We start from the raw sequence: 18,185 nt of genomic DNA, 5'->3' as shown, positions 1-18,185 counted from the left end.
GTCTTAATTGTTATAACTTATTTTGAAAAGATATAATAAAACATATTTCGCATTCTTCTTACTACTTTTTTTGGTATTACAAGATGGTGGTATTAGATTTCAAATCGTGTTTCTTTTTTTAAAAACAATCCTGAATAAGTGTTTCGGTATCAAATATTAATTTCATTATCTCTAGACAAAATCAATTAGGATCCTGGGCCTTTACCAATTATCAGTTAGAGTACTAAAGAAAATTAGATTTTCTTTAACAAAGGCAAAATATAACTTCTGCCGAATCAGCTGTAAAATATAAACCCTTTGAAGTCAAAGTACTGAAGGGCGTTAGGTAGCATAATTTTGAATTGATTAAATTCAATTGGCAGACTTGTTGGGCGGGCATTGTTGAATGACGGTCAAATCTCCACAACGGACATCGCGTCTAAATAAAGGACAGTCCGTCATAATTGAAGACATGAGTCAATGCCTTCTATAAAAGATCAGCCTACGGGCGGACTTTTGTTTACTTCATCAGCTGTACATACTTAGATATTGGGTTAGATTCTGTTTCTGTATCCATATTTTATCGGTTGATTTTTGGTATTATTGTTATTGTAGTGCAAAAAACTAATTATTTTGATGCTTAAGTGATATAAACTACTACCAGATATATGGTCACTCTGTTTCTTATAAAAAACACGAAATATTACACGTTTTGTTAAGTACTTTAACCTAAAAGTGCCCATAAGTTTTTTATTTATCATGATTTTTGTGTGTGTTTTTTAAGACTCTAACAATTCATCAATAAAGCTTAAGTGGAGTGTGTTTTTGGTGCTATGCCTTATCTTTGTTGTGTTCCTGGTGGAAAGGACAGTTATACTAGGCAGCCTAAAGTGTCCGGAAGACCAAGAAAAGTGGGTACGAGTTATAAATCAAGACAATTCTATTGAAAATATCTTTAATATTAATTTTAATTATTCAATAGATTTTATATCATAAATAGCTATAGTCTGCCCAACGACAAAATCCCTGACAGTGATAGATGTGCCTGCCATTTTAATTTCAAAGTAGATTATTTTATTTTGCAAAGAAATACGTTGGTATACACTTGGAATACAAAACGAGATATTAATATACAGGGTTTACCAATATAATGCACTTCAATCATTCCCAGCCTGTATCTTTTTTTCCAGTGGACTTATCCCATTCATCGGTGTACACGGCGAGGTCGGCCATCAACGTTTCATCAGCACCCGTCATCTACAGCCACTCCGCAGCGTACTCCCTCTGCAACAGTACCAGGAACGTGCCCGACGACCTGCTCAAACTGGTCGCGCAAAATGGCGGCCTGGTCATGGTCGATTTCTACTCGTATCACGTGGCCTGCAGCGTCAACGCCACCATGGCCGACGTCATACGCCACATCAATCACATCCGGAAGATCGCAGGAGTTGACCATGTCGGTAAGTAGATTTATATATGTAGAGGGTGGACCATTTTGGTTGTTTCTATAGGGTATCTAGGAAACCGTGAGAAATACTGAAATTTTGATACTGCAGTCTCGGGTTCTTTTTTTGAAAAAATTACAATGGCGCAAACGGATCGTGGCTATCTTGATCGGTTTCGAAGCTACAGGGGGATTCTCAAATTTTGTACTTTTTGAAGTAGAATGCAGTGGCGTAGTCAGACTTTTTTTCTAAAAAATTGTTTTTTGAGATATTAACTATATTTATGTTTTTTTTAAATAGAACCTCCTGTATATTTTTAAATTTTCTTATTCAGATTGGCATAAGCTTCTCGAAAATATATCACACTCTATATTTATTTTCACTATTAACCTCAACATTACAAATTTTTCTTAAAATATCCATTAATTAGATAGAAGGCCGCGTCGGGTAACAAAATAAACGGTTGTCATGGTGATCGGGACATACCTTTGATGGATGCGTGACATTTCATTTCAACAGATTGAAGTGTGTGTATTTTAAATAATAAAAAATGAGTAAATTTGAAAATTTTGAGAAATATAATATCCAAACCAAACCAAACCCAGCCATTTTTAAAAGGTTAGAAGATAGTTTAATCAATTTTGGATCTTTTCAAAAACCGCGTCCGAAAAATTATCAGAAAGAAGATGATGAAAATCAATATGTTAATGTCCTCGGAGCCGAATACATGAATTAGCAATTAAATAAAATCTTAGACTTAATGTAGTCTCCAAAAAAAGTCAGTTAAAACAGATAAAAATTCTTAGAAATTTGCTGAAAATGCAAACTTATCCTACATCAGAAAGAATTGATATGATTCCATTAGTTGGTGAATGCAGTATGCAACTTGATTACTAATTAAAAAAGAAGACGCAAAATATAATAATGAAAATATCTAGGAAAATCGTTGTTTAAAGGGTAGGCAACCTTAATAGTATTTTGAAGATATATGAATTCTCCATTGAGTATTGGAAATATTCTACCGGATGTTCTATTTAAAATAAAAGAGAACTTGCTTTTAAATGTGACAATAAGTGTTCAATATTAATTTTGTCTCACGCTGTACAACTTTTTGGGTCACATTTTATTTTGATTTAAAGTACAATAGTTACATAATACGCTAAACTGGATAAATTATCATTTAGGTAGAGATTTATTGAAATTTTAAATGTTTTCTTCATTTTTAGAAATGATTAAATATGCCAAAAACCTTACATTTTAGTTATATACTTCTATAATGAAACTTACCTTTATTTTTCTCCTAGAATCCGAAAATCAATTAATATATAGGGTGTTCCATTACAAAAAACACAACTTTGATCTGTAATTTTTTGGGGGGGACACCCTGTAGAACTTTCTATATTTTAAAAAATGCTCTAAATCAACCTACATATGCTCACAAAATTTCATTTCAATACAAGCTGTAGTTCTCCTTGCAGCCTCTGCGTCGTACGAGAGGCGCCACCGGCCCTATACAGGGTTGTTTACCACATACGACACGGAGTATTGTAGCTAAACGATAAGATGTTTAGAAATTGTAAGTTTTGGGTTCGTTGAAGGACTATTAGAGCTACAATTCAAAAATATTTTTGCGAGATAGAGAGTGTCCAACCTAACCAAATAAGTAAAAAATATCAAAGATGTATTTGTTTAAATGGAACACCCTGTATATTATTACATTTTTAGTTTCTACTATTAAAATAAAGGTATATTCGATTAAGGTTTACTACACTTAAACCTTACCGTTTTTAGAATATTGTCAATTTTGTGGAATTGCAGTAAAAATTTTAAGGCTTTATTTCTCCAAGGGTATCAAATTTTTTAATACTAAATATTTACTGAAGTTTATTTATTGATCAGTTATTGTGTTGCAATAATAAAAATTATACTACCTTAAACAGAGTGTCTAAAAATTTATTTTAAATAATTACTAGCTTTAAACGGTAATAACTTGTTTAATTTAAATAGAACCCTCTGTATATTTTATGAGAACCAGATGCACAATTTAATTGTCTATCAAATTGTATTATACCATTTTTTACCTATCTCTTCAAGTTTCCGTGGAAAATGCATTTTCTTGTAATTTAGAACTCATTTATTAATATACCCATGGAATACCGACATTTTAGATTATTTTTAAAGATATACCAAAATTTTAAAGAGTACTGATACTAATATTGTCGATATAGTTCGTTTATTTCATTAAAAAGTAAATAAAAACTGTTTAAATATTTGTTAAAAAGGACCAATTAATATGATTTCAGTATCCAAACTACATTAATTGACTGTTTGCGTTGATTGATAATAATTGCTCCAAATACTAAAAAACTGAATTTTGTATGTGTATTAGACAGTGTGGTAAAAAGTAAAAAGTAACACCTTATAAATGATATTTCATTTTTTGACAAATGCTTATTTATGACAACAGAGACGTTCATTTTCATAAATTATTATTCATTTGATTTCTGATTCAAATCCACATTTATTTAGAATAACTTATTAACGAAAACAATTAAGTATGTAATTAATTATTATTTGGGCGGAAATAATGGTGGTATATTTACTTAATGCTATACTCTTTTATAAAGATTTAAATAGTTTTCTTTTTGCATGCAAATGCGCTAGTAATATTATCGTTTTGCTAAAAACGATAATATTACTAGCCTGTACATTTGTTGCTTTAAAAATAATCTAAAATGTCAATATTCCATGGGTATATTGATAAATAAGGTCTAAATTATAAGAAAATGCATTTTTTACGAAAACTTGAAGGGATAGGTAAAAAGTGGTATAATACAATTTGTTAGACAGTTAAATTGTGCATCTGATTCTCCTAAAATATACAGGGCGTTCTATTTAAATTAAACAAGTTATTGCCGTTTAAAAATAGAAATTATTTAAAATAAATTTTTAGACACTCTGTATGAGGTAGTATTATTTTTATTACTGCAACATAATAACTGATCAATAAATAGACTTCAGTAAATATTTAGTATTAAAAACTTTGATACCATTGGAGAAATGAAGCCTTAAAATGTTTACTGCAATTTCACAAAATTGAAAATATTTCAAAAACGGTAAGGTTTAAGTGTAATATACCTTAATCAAATTTACCTTTATTTTAATCGTAGAAACTAAAAAAGTAATATTATGCAGGGTGTTCCATTTAAAAAATACAACTTTGAGATTTTTTATTTATTTGGGACACTCTGTATCTTGTAAAAATATTTTTAAATTGTAGCTCTAATAGTCTTTCAACGAACCCAAAACTTATAATTTGTAAAATGCCATACGTTTAGCTCCAATACTCCGTTTCGTATGTGGTGAACAACCCTGTATACTTTCTTAAGAATTTATAAGGAGAAAAATATTAAGTACTTATTAGACTTATTATTAGACACGCGGAGAGAGGTAAATTGGCCAGGCCAAAGACCTTCACTTCAACCTAGTTTCGAAAAATATGTTCGCCTCCTTGGTCAGGATCTTTCGTCATTATGAATATGTATGTTTAACGAGCTTCTTGAAGCCTGGGCGAACGAAAGTATAAAGCACGGAAAAGAATATCCATTTTTTTAGTTCCAGTTGTTAGAATGCTCATTATACAAAGTGGTTTCGGGAATAACCTTATTTTGTGGCGTAATTGGCAAAAAAAACGTTGTTATTTATTTAAAATAAACAAAAATCATTTTAAAAAGGCGTATTTAATATTTGTATTGAAATTGAATGAGCAGAAGCCTTTGAATAAAAAAATTAAGGAAGGAGTATATCAACAAAGAATATAAACATATAAATATACAGATTAGCGATGGGAACTATCGAATGAATTAGACTATTGAATGGTTACTGAATGAATGATTTCAACTATCGAATGGTTTTATTCGAATAAAATCATTCATTCATTTGTATACTAAAGCATATGTGACAACCTCGCCGTGCAACTAAATGGTTATCGTTGAGCCACGACTATCGAATGCTTTTGATAAATGAAATTTAGTATTCGTTTGAGTTTTGTGTACGTCAGTGCATTATTAGTTCTTCCAAATTTTTATAACTTCACCTTATAAATACTGTGCTATTTTTGCGTTTATTAAAATATTTAAAATACTAAAATAGTAGTTTTTTTAATTGACGATTGTGTGCGTGTGCAGGTGTCAAAATTTTTCCGAAAATTTGTGTGATTTTCCGTATCATTATATGGTATATATGGTCTATTTTTTAATGGGAAATTTTGAGAAGTAGCAATTTTTAAGAGAGATGAGATGAACTTAGAATTAATTTTAAAAATACATACTTGTATTTTAGATGTTTTAATAATATGAATTAGTTGAACTTAATAATCATATTTAAGTAATGTGGTTAAGTAAATGGGGTTATCGAACTCAAACTATGGGGTGTGAAAATTAAATTGAAAGTTTTACACGTGCCAATTTAAAAAAAAGTTAACGATGTTTGTATTTTGTTTATGCTAATTCTCTTACATGTAGTTTTTCGCGAAGAAATATTTCATTTATTTTTTAAAGTAAATGCCAGTAAAAGTAAATATTATTTTTAAATAGTAATATAAAGTACCTAATATAAATAATTTTGATTTCTAATTTTTTATTTATATTTTCCTTTCATTACACTGCATGCTTAGAAAATTAATAAATGTTTATATTTCATGATTTTAAAGGTTGTTGTTAATATAACAAATTAATTCTGTAATTATTATTATTTAATAAACCAACGTTGCCAAAAAATTTAAAGACTATATTATTTTTAAATAGGATCTAATATAAACAATTTTGACATCTAATTTGTTGTTTATATTATGGTACTACGTAAAAAAAATGTTTATATTAAATTATTTTAATTTTTGTTGTTAATAGGTATAAAAAATTATTACTGTTATTATTATTTTTATTAAACCAGTCTTTGCTTAAAAACATTAAAAATAATTTTTCTACATCCAACATAACAAGTATTATTGCAGTGTAACAACAGAATATTAATAAAAAAATGCAAAATATATAGACATACTGTCCCTAACTAACTAAAGCCAAACAATAATATTCTTTGCTAATATCAGCTAATACCAATATATGGCAACAGCGCCCTTCATAATGTATTTTCTGTGTAAATACTAGCACCTCAATAAAAAAAATAATGTGTCCTTATCTTTATATGACTCCGCAAAAAATCAAAGATGCCGGCTTCTTTCATAGCATTGCCACCGACCGCTGTCGGGTCTCTCGGAAAGAAACCTACGTCGCCGGGCGACAACTAAAATCCAGTTAATATTTTATTATAATCGATCCTGACGAATAAATGAATTTCATAAATGACTGAATTTTATAAATGAATGGTTTTTGCTGCCGAATTACTAGAATACAATATTTCAAGGCAGATGACGCATCTATTCGATAATTTTTATTCGAATAGTTTTCAACGAATGTTTTTTTACTAGCTATCGAATTATTCGAATGAATTGCAACTATCGAATGTTTCGATAGTATTCATTCGATAGTTCCCACTACTAATACAGATACGTGTAAAAATAGAGGGTGTTTCAAAAAACATGTGCCATCTCTCAACTTTTATTTGTTTTTTATTGTTAATCTGGGTAAAAAAACAAACAACCAATCACAGCGCGTCTCGATCTATTTCAGGAAACGTGGGAACAAATTTTTATTACACGTTTTTATCGTACTATTTTGTAAAATAGCACGAAGCAATCAAGGTCAAACGTTGTGGTGGCTTCAGAAAAATAAGTAAACATAGAAAAACTGACATGAAAACAGTTACCGATGGTAGATTAAATTGGCTATTCCTCTTTAGGTTACACAAGAATATTTAGTTTTAATCATTGTCTAATATTATTAATTAATTATAATATAGTAAAAAATATATAAAACAGTGACTAGCTAGAAGTCTACCATTTATCGGCTTATAATCCACGGTATTGCGCCTCATGAACAAAATATACACAAAATTATGTAAAAAATCGTCTAATTGTTTATTATTTTTGGTTATGGTATAGTAACATTTATACTGGAGTCTGTAGCAAAGTTTAGTTTACGAATTTGGTTTTGCAATAATACTTTTTATTTTGGATGTAGGAAAATGATTTTTAATGTTTTTAAGCAAAGACTGGTTTAATAAATAATAATACAAGTAATAATTTGATATACCAATTAACAACAAAATTTAAAATCATGAAATATAAACATTTATTTATTTTTTAAGTAGTAGCAAAATATAAACAACAATTTAGAAGTCAAAATTATTTATATTAGATCCTATTTACAAATAATATAGTCTCTAAATTTTTTGGCAACGTTGGTTTATTAAATAATAATAATTACAGAACTAATTTGTTATATTTACAACAAATTTTAAAATAATGAAATATAAACATTTATTAATTTTCTGAGCATGCAGTGTAATGGAAGGAAAATATAAATAAAAAATTAGAAATCAAAATTATTTATATCACATTTTATTACTTTATATTACTATTTAAAAATAATATTTACTTTTACTGGCATTTACTTTAAAAAATAAATGAAATATTTCTTCGCAAAAAACTACATGTAAGAGAATTAGCATAAACAAAATACAAATATCGTTAACTTTTTTTTAAATTGACATGTGTAAAACTTTCAATTTAATTTTCTCACCCCAAAATTTGAGTTCAATAACCACATTACTTAAATATATGATAATAAGTTCAACTAATTCATATTATTAAAACATCTAAAATACAAATTATGTATTTTTAAATTAATTGTAAGTTCATCTCATCTCTCTTAAAAATTGCTACTTTTCAAAATTTCCCATTAAAAAAATAGACCATATACCATATAAAAGTAAATAATTGAAAGATCGGGCTAAGGAAAATCACACAAATTTTCGGAAAAATTTTGACCACCTCACCACACGCACGCAATCGTCGATTTAAAAAAAACTACTATTTTAGAATTTTAAATATTTAAATAAATGCAAAAATAGCACAGTATTTACAAGGCGATGTTATAAAAATTTGGGAGAACTAATAATGCACTGACGCACACAAAAATCAAACGAATACTAAATATTTCATTTATCAAAAGCATTCGATAGTCGTGACTCAACGATAACCATTTAGTTGCACGGAGAGGTTGTCACATATGCTGTAGTATATAGTCTGTGAAACGATTAACTTTGAATTTGACAGTTCCCGCGGGCTTTCCTAGTGCTAATTTTATTAAGTTAGCAACTTGCGACCATGCTGATGCAATGCCGTCTCTAATAGAACAGCCACGAATTTTATGACGTCACTCTAGTTGGATACTACGGATTAATAAATATGTTGTAGAATACATGGAAAACGTAATTATTCCTCGTATATGTAATTTTATGGATTATATGACTAATAAAATAAATAATCATATGACACAACACTGATGAAGGCTGTAAACGTTAGCTATAACGTTTTTTTTAAACCAAAAAAAATTATGAAAATTTAATCAGCGTTTGTCCCGAACCTAAATCCCAAGAAAATCAAAAATTTTAGAATAATTTTACATATAAAATGACAGCGATCTTTATTTCATAGCCATCGCTGACGCCTTTTTTTCTATGATATTGTATTATTTTCAAACATAAATTTTTCAAACATTGATGCTTTCAAAATATACATATAAATTTTGTGAATGCAAATAATAATATATCACTATTAGTAGATATTGAATGTTTTTTGTTGAATTAGATCGATTTTCAAATCCCAAAATTTAAAATATATTTTACATTTTACCCATTATCTTATGTACCTATTCATTATTTGTATATTGTAAAACATTTGCTGCATTTGTATGGTTCATAGTTTATTTGCCAAAGTATTTATTACTATAAATAGGTATATATATATATATATATATATATATATATATATATATATATATATATATATATATATATATATATATATATATATATATATATATATATATATTTAATTTTTTTTCTTGGCTTTAGGTCAGGTAAAAATGCGAAAAACGGTTTTTTATATTAAATATTTTATGACGTTTCGACCTGGTAGGGTCTTTATCAAAATTTATTACTTGAACGTAGATTGTTTAGAATTACAACTTACTGAAATCTTAGCGAAGAACATATATCCAAATTGGTTTCCACAAACATAACACAAACATATCAATAAAGTCGTCACAATTTTTGCACAGAGACATACACATTTAATGGATTTTACAACACTGAATTTGACTGTTCATTCAGTGTTGTAAAATCCATTAAATGTGTATGTCTCTGTGCAAAAATTGTGACGACTTTATTGATATGTTTGTGTTATGTTTGTGGAAACCAATTTGGATATATGTTCTTCGCTAAGATTTCAGAAAGAAAATGATAAGTTGTAATAAGTAAACAATCTACGTTCAAGTAATAAATTTTGATAAAGACCCTACCAGGTCGAAACGTCATGAAATATTTAATATAAAAAAAACCGTTTTTCGCATTTTTACCTGACCTAAAGCCAAGAAAAAAATTAAATAAAATATATATTGAGAGGTCAAAGAAAAGAATAAAAAAAATATATATATATATATATATATATATATATATATATATATATATATATATATATATATATATATATATATATATATATATATAGCATATATAATATATATATATATATATATATATATATATATATATATATATATATATATATATATATATATATATATATATATATATGTATATATATATATTGTATTTATTAACTGTATATTATGTATATTTCATGTAAACTATATCATTTTTAAAATACAAACCAAAAATACGAGGAATAATTATGTTTTCCATGGATTCTACAACATATTTATTAATCCGTGGTATCTAACTAGCGTGACGTCATAAATCTCGCTCCGAGGCTGTCTATTAGAGACGGCATTGAGCTGATATTTAGAAATGTCAAAAGCTGATGAAATTTTACTTTTGTCAATTATGACATTTCGCGTCGATTTTTGCAAGAAGAGGAAGAACTGTCACTTGTTTTATTATTTTCCTTTTCTATTTCATGAAAGTAAAAAGAGTTACCTATCTGATTCGTTCAGGCACTCATTTTAAAGAATATCAGTAACTTTTTGGATAGAGTGATTTGATATTTGCCATGTTGGTAAAAAATAACGGTCAAAATTCAAAGTTATTCATTTTATAGACTATACAATGAATGAATGATTTTATACGAATAAAACCATTCGATATAGTTGGAATCATTCATTCAGTAACAATTCGATAGTTCCGATGGCTAGTTTTTATTCATAATTAATTATAATTTTTCCAGGTATAGGAGCGGGCTACGACGGCATCAACGTGACCCCCGTCGGCCTGGAGGACGTCTCCCGCTACCCCTATCTCCTGGCCGAACTCCTGGGCGATCCCGCGTGGTCGGAGCGCGACCTCATGTCCCTCGCCGGCCTCAACTTCCTGCGCGTGTTCGAGCGGGTGGAGGAGGTGCGCGACCGGTGGCGCAGAGCGGAGATCGCGCCGTTCGAGGACTTGGGGCCAAAGAGCGCGGTGGACGAGTGCGTCTCGAAGAACTCTTGACGAACGCTGGCGCTAGCTGTGGTCTCGGATGAGCGCGAGGTGACGATGAGAGTAGCGATTTATTTTTGAGGCTGATACGACGGGTAGGTACGCTCGGGACAAAAAATAAAGAAGGTGTAATTCAACCGTAAAGGCTACTACCACAGAATATCTAGCTACGCAACAGAAGCCTCGTTACATGTATAAAATTGTAGGAAGCAAAAGGAGACAGGCTTTAAAAGCCTGTCTCCAAATCAGATATTTTGATGTGGTAGTTTCGCTACTACATAATAGAGGGCAATAAATTTAAAAGAAAACAGTTTTCTACAAACAAAATTTAAAAGAATTTTGTGCAGTGTTGCCATTGTGTAATTCATATCGTAATACTTCCTGATAAAGCCTACCTTCAAATTTGCTACATCATTTAAACATATTAAAATAGATCAGAGCTGTTTTTTTCAGTTTGCCATGTTAGTTGGAATTAAATCTTATGAGCTAAATTACAATCACTTTCTGACGTTTGATTGTATAATTGAATCCTGATTTTCATTGTAATTCGGCGACAATATAATAAGGATTGTTCTACAGAACTATTATTATAGTTCTACCACTTCCTGACGTTCGATTGTGTTCATACCAAGTTCATATCGTATAATCGGGAAAAAACGGCGTTAGTGATAGCTATGAAATGAATATCGCTGTCATTTTATATGTAAATTTATATGGGAAATGTCATCGATCGTCCTTCTCAAGCCAACTGGACGCCGTTTTTTTCAGAAGCATATCAAGTGATACCATAATATAGTACTATATTACGATACATGGCGTTCGATTGGGCTTAAACTTGGTATACTATATCTTCAGTGACATTGTAATATCATGGTACCATGAAGCATATAAAGTGGTACCTTCTATAGTACCATATTTGATGACATAGCAATATTAGGTACATGGCGGCAATAGGGCTTAAACTTGGCATACTACGTATTTTCGGTGACATTGTAATATATGGTACTATGATGCATATAATCTGGTACTATAATATAGTACCATATTATGTACATGGCTTCGATTGGGCTTAAATTTGGGATACTACGTATCTTCGGTGATATTGTAATATTATGGTACCATGGAGCATAATAAGAGGTACCATAATATAGTACCATATTACGATACCATTTCCTGGCGTTCGATTAGGCTTAAACTTGTTATACTACGTATCTTCGGTTACATTGTAATATGATGGTACTATGATGCATATAAAATGGTACCTTAATATAGTACCATATTTCAATACCATTTCCTGGCGTTCGATTGAGCTCATATTTGATATATACTTGCGTATTTTGATGACATTGCATTATTATGGTACCATGAAGCATATCAACTGGTACCATAATATAGTACTATATTACGTACATGGCGTTCGATTGGGCTTAAACTTGGGATACTACGTATTTTCGGTGACATTGTAATATGATGGTACTATGATGTATATAAAGTGGTACCTTAATATAGTACCATATTACGATACCATTTCATGGCGTTCGATTGTTCTTAAATTTTGTATACTACGGATCTTCGGTGACATTGCAATATTATGGTACCTTAAAGTATATCGAGTGGTACCATAATATAGTACACTATTATGATATCATTTCCTGGAGTTCGATTAGGCCCAAATTTGGTATACTTGCGTTTCTTTATAAAGATTTGTTTAATTAATAATTTTAATTTATTTTACGAATTTTAATTTATTGTTCGATGTCGTGACAGCAACTTTTATGCCGAACTAATATATTATTAATTGTACCTGTGTCACTTTTTAAAATCTACCTAGGTCTATATAAATAACGTGGCAAACGGAAGAAATTTGTTATTATAGTATTTTTTAGTCAGTTAACATTTTTTGTACTGCATTTTAATAAATTATTTCCATTATTATTAAACCTATATTTCATTACTAACGTTCCAGCATTAATAAATATCACTATCAATCGCCCTGAATAATATTAATTTTAAAGGTAATTAAAGGTATTTTCTTAGTTAACATTATAAGGTAGTGTATATTAAAAATGTATATGTTTTGTAATATTATACTTAAAACTATTTTAATAGCCAAAGGAATAATTAATATAAGTGTATCTGGCAAGAAAAAAAGAATAGAAAGAAACACATACTGCACTATACACAGTAAAAAGAATGGGATGCCAATTCAAGTCTTGTTGAATCCGGCAACTGTGCATATTTAGCCGAGCTATAAGGCCGTCGACGAGCCGTCGATCCAAAACCGAAAGTTCAAAATTTCTAATTATATTCTGATTATGATATTGTCGCGCCATCTAGTATTCTATTTGTGCAATTTTAGCTCTTTCATTTCGAGTATTTTTCTGTTGCGTAGCTAGATATTCTGTGCTACTACAGACGCTCGAGCAGCCTGTGCAAGACCAGACAAGATCGGTTTATCAGTTTATCGATTTATGGATTTATTGATTTATTGGGCTTCGGTAACAATACTTAAAAAATTCTTTTTTTGTTATGTGAGAAAGTCCTTTGTTACTTTCTAGCGGTCAAAATCAAACTCTTCTAAATTAGTAATGATGCTATTTCTTATTGGTTTTGCTTCTTTTCTCTTTTGAAGTTCCTATTGCCGCGTCCTTTTCTAATTTGAAGTTCAATAAAACACAAGTTTACTTAATCGGGATGAGTTGCATAGAGGCCACTATAGTCTGTAAAACGAATAACTTTGAATCTGACAGTTCCCGCGGGCTTTTCTAGTGTTAATTTTATTAGGTTAGCAACTTGCGGCCATGCTGACGCAATGCCGTCTCTAATAGAACAGTCTCGGAACGAGATTTATGACGTCACACTAGTTAGATACTACAGATTAATAACTATGTTGTAGAATACATGAAAAACATAGTTATTCCTCGATTTGTTGGTTTGTATTTTAAAAATGATATAGTTTACATGAAATATACATAATATACAGTTAATAAATACAATATATATATATATATATATATATATATATATATATATATATATATATATATATATATATATATATATATATATATATATATATATATATATACCTATTTATATTAATAAATACTTTGGCAGATAAACTATGAACCATACAAATGCAGCAAATGTTTTACAATATGACTGAAATCGTACTCCATAGTCAATGTAGATAGTTTTTGTGTTAAGAATAATAATTTAAAAAATATGTGGTCATCTTTTGACAAGTTTAGATTAGTTTATTAATTGCAGTAAACATTATAATATATAAATAAATTTTGTGAATGCAAATAATAATACATCACTATTAGTAGATATTGAATGTTTTTTGTTAAATTAGATCGATTTTCGATCCCCAAAATTTAAAATATATTTTACATTTTACCCATTATCTTATGTACCACCTATTCATTATTTGTATATTGTAAAACATTTGCTGCATTTGTATGGTTCATGTTTATTAGCCAAAGTATTTATTACAATAAATAGGTATATATTATATTGTATTTATTAACTGTATATTATGTATATTTCATGTAAACTATATCATTTTTAAAATACAAACCAAAAATACGAGGAATAATTATTTTATTATTTATTAGTTTCCATGTATTCTCCAACATATTTATTAATCCGTATTATCTAACTAGCGTGACGTCATAAATCTCGCTCCGTGGCTGTTCTAATAGAGACGGCATTGGTCTAATATTTAGAAATGTCAAAAGCTGATGACATTTTACTTTTGTCAATTATGACATTTCGTGTTGATTTTGGCAAGAAGAGGAAGAATTGTCACTTGTTTTATTATTTTCCTTTTCTATTTCACGAAAGTAAAAAGAGTTACCTATCTGATTCGTTCAGGCACTCAATTTAAAGAATATCAGTAACTTTTTAGACAGATGGATTTTGTATTTGCCATGTTGGTGAAAATAACGGTCAAAGTTCAAAGTTATTCATTTTATAGACTATAGCTTTTAATTTTAACAGCCGGGTGGTCGGGGTTCAAAGATCTTAATAAAAGGGCGCCACGAGATTATACTCTACGAACTCGCCATAAAAGATGTTACTATTAAGTAGACTTCAACACTAACCTCGAACTGTTGAGTGCAACTACCATGAACTTCAAATGTTACTATAATTACTTGAACTTAACTATGAGACTAGACTGTAAATAATACTACTAAAAATATTTAAGCAATTTATTAAAATTTCAAAAAGTTAAATAGGAATGAATAGAAAAATGACCGAAAATGTAAACCAAATCGGAATCTAAATCAATAAGAACTAAACTTATGACGTCAAAGCTCCTTATCTAAGTTAATACTAAAGATACAATCAGGGTGGTTTACATAAATCAAATCTAAATCTAAACAGTCGTACTCTAATCGATACAATGTATAATCTTGAAACACTCGAAAGTTCCTCCGGCTGAGCTACGGTGTCTATATAGTTACAGGGTTGCTACGACGGTGTACAGCAGCTCGATGAATGTCACTGGAGCCCACGGATGTCAGCAGACGTACGGATGCCAGGCAAGTGTAGGTTTTGAAAAGGTGACATAAAAAACCCTAAATAATATTGGTTGTCTTAGAAAAGGGCCTCAATTATAGAACAAGGACTAGCACAACGTGTAGGAGTTAATAAAGGTAATAAAGAAGGACTAATTAAATCTGAACTTTACCTCAACGAGGGTTTATGATGTCCAACGGGTACCTCTACACTGAATTCTGAACTGTTCTGTGCTCTACGGTCTGGATCGGTCTTCTTGCTCTTGGAACTCTCGGGGACTTCTTGGGCACGTGGAATCGGAATATCGGTCGGAAAATTTTGGCTATTTTAATCCCATTTCGAAAATTGGTCGGCGGTCCATACAAATCAACAACATTCAACCACGTCTCTAACCAAATATGTTCCGGAAGATTTAATCCTTCATTACGAAGACTTGCTAATCACCAACAGGGAATGCTTCACGAAACGGCAGCCAGTTCTTCACGATGATATCCCAGTCGGTGGATACACAAGAAGTCACGCCAGGATGGGATTTCCTTCACAAAACCAGATTTCAACCGAAAATCTCCGTCCAGGGGATAGAGAACTATATATCTACTCTAGTCCAACTCACAAAAAGACATAAATAAAAAACGATGATCTAGAATATTTTCCACTGCCATATTCCGTATCCGGTCAATGAACGAACTGTACTCAGAAATTCCCACAATTAAATGAACGAATTGCACACTGCGATCCACACCAAAAATAAACAATTTAACTACGAAATTTTATCTGGTAATTATAAAATTTCAATAACCAAAACAAAGGATAAATAAATCCAAAAACATCTGATTTGATCTGACAGTGACGGACAGGTGATGATCAAAGATAAAGAGAGGTCGACAAAAAGCCTACTGCTGGCGGTGGCCGCATCCAGTGACAATATTGTGTAGCTGTAGCTGTATAATATCGCGGTGTATATCGGGTTGCATAATTGTAAAATTTAAATAAAATAATATTTAACAATAAAATTATACTAAACCTGATGCAGAAATAATAGTTATTTGCGATAATTTATGAGTCAGCACATAGAGGTCGTTGCGAGGAAATTTGATTGTTACACTATAATATTTATTATCTTATGTTTTAATAGATATTTGCATTTTTAATTCAATATTTTAGGGCTTTTGTCTCAAATTCAGTTAAGTTGGTTTATGTTGTTCGATGTGAAATTTTAGTTAAGTACCTATACTTTTCTCTTTACTTGTGTTCATGTTAATTTTTTCATGACTGATTGCTTAATAATTTGATATTATTTTTATTAAAAATCTCAATTTTTTATCCATTTTACTTTGAAAAACCATCCCTTGCTTTCTGACTGAATTGAACCACCATTGAACAAAAATTAGTACCGAAAGTACCGAAAACAACGGGAAATCCTGGTTCCTAAGGGGCGCTGTACCGAAAAAATCCTACTTAGGAGCATATCCAAAGTCTTACCTAAGTTTTTGGGAAAGCTCATTCCATCATCTTTTTATTGAAAAGTATACTATAAGTAACAATTGGGCTAAAATGCTTTCATATTATGTTCTTTATAGTTGGTATTAACCTTCTTTTTTTTTGGAGCGTACCGGAATATTTTGCGTACTGCCTATTGGTTCGTTATTGTCACGATTTAATGGGTGGTAATAATATATACTTTCCTCGACAACCCAACTACAGTTCTTCTCACGTACCTTATAGTAATCTCACGATCTAGCGTTAAATAAAACTAATATCGATACCTTAAAATATCGGTATCGATATTTTCGAGAAAGAAAACATCGATATCGATATTTTAATTAGTCGATAGATGTGCACATACCTAACGCGTTTTAATCGTGACAGAAAACGACGACAGGCTTGATTTTTTTTTAAATATGCGCTGTGTGTATCCTCCCATCCCCGAGTAGGCAGAGTGAAAGAGTACCGGGCTTACTTAACGTTAATGTTCTAATCGCACAAATCATGTGTTCAACAAACTCTGAGATATTCGATATCTTTTTAAGGAACAGATGCGAACGATGTCATTTTTTTTCTTGCTGTGTTTGACGGATTTTTTAGTTGATACATTATAGAAACCGGTAGAAATTACCCATTGTCCAATATTTTGTACTTGAAGAGAGTAAAGAAAGTTTTTTTTATCTAAAAAAATGGTTTAGTTCGACCTTTTGTAACATTAAAAATGGTGTAGAAAGAAGAACGGAGTATCGTATAATGTAGAATTATGAAAAAAGTTTATTTTATACAGGGTGGTCCGAACTGTATTCCGGAAACTTCGGCAGCGTATTCTGCTGATAAAAATAAGTAAAAAGTTCGTTTAAATGTATGTTCTAAAACACTTAGTTTCAAAGATACAGGGTGTAGAAGTTTCGTTTTTATTTCGATTTTTTCCAAATAATTTATGAAATAACGTCAATATTTGGATGAAAATTGGTGGCTGGAAGTTTTTTAATATGAGAAATTTGATTTTGATATCAATATGACTCCTATTTATAGGCGGCGCCACCTACATGTGTTTTAACCTTTGAATAAGACTAAGGAAGGAGCATAATGCTATCCATGTATTCATGCATGGTGGGCGGAAAAAGGACTCTA

The 18,185-nt window shown here is 30.2% G+C and overlaps 1 protein-coding gene across 3 annotated transcripts in view; it reads left to right on the top strand.

Annotated features, from left to right (window-relative positions):
• LOC115890161 (dipeptidase 1-like) overlaps positions 1-16,233 on the top strand; it is a 63,420-nt gene extending 47,187 nt beyond the window's left edge. For 2 of the 3 annotated variants that reach the window (XM_030910322.1, XM_030910323.1), the window contains 2 exons: positions 1,170-1,439; positions 10,789-11,188. In XM_030910322.1, coding sequence (XP_030766182.1) covers positions 1,170-1,439; positions 10,789-11,051 — 533 coding nt within the window. In that variant the 3' untranslated portion in view covers positions 11,052-11,188. Of the gene's footprint in view, positions 1-1,169; positions 1,440-10,788; positions 11,189-15,507 lie in introns of those variants that run through there. The other variant, XR_004051582.1, reaches the window with a different exon arrangement.
• The last annotated feature ends 1,952 nt before the right edge of the window (positions 16,234-18,185 follow it).

Source organism: Sitophilus oryzae, unplaced genomic scaffold (assembly GCF_002938485.1).
Source record: "Sitophilus oryzae breed Bouriz unplaced genomic scaffold, Soryzae_2.0 scaffold_85_pilon_pilon, whole genome shotgun sequence".
Classification (NCBI taxonomy): Eukaryota; Metazoa; Arthropoda; class Insecta; order Coleoptera; family Curculionidae; genus Sitophilus; species Sitophilus oryzae.
Note: the sequence above shows the minus strand (reverse complement) of the source record. Positions and strands in the feature narration are given on the sequence as shown.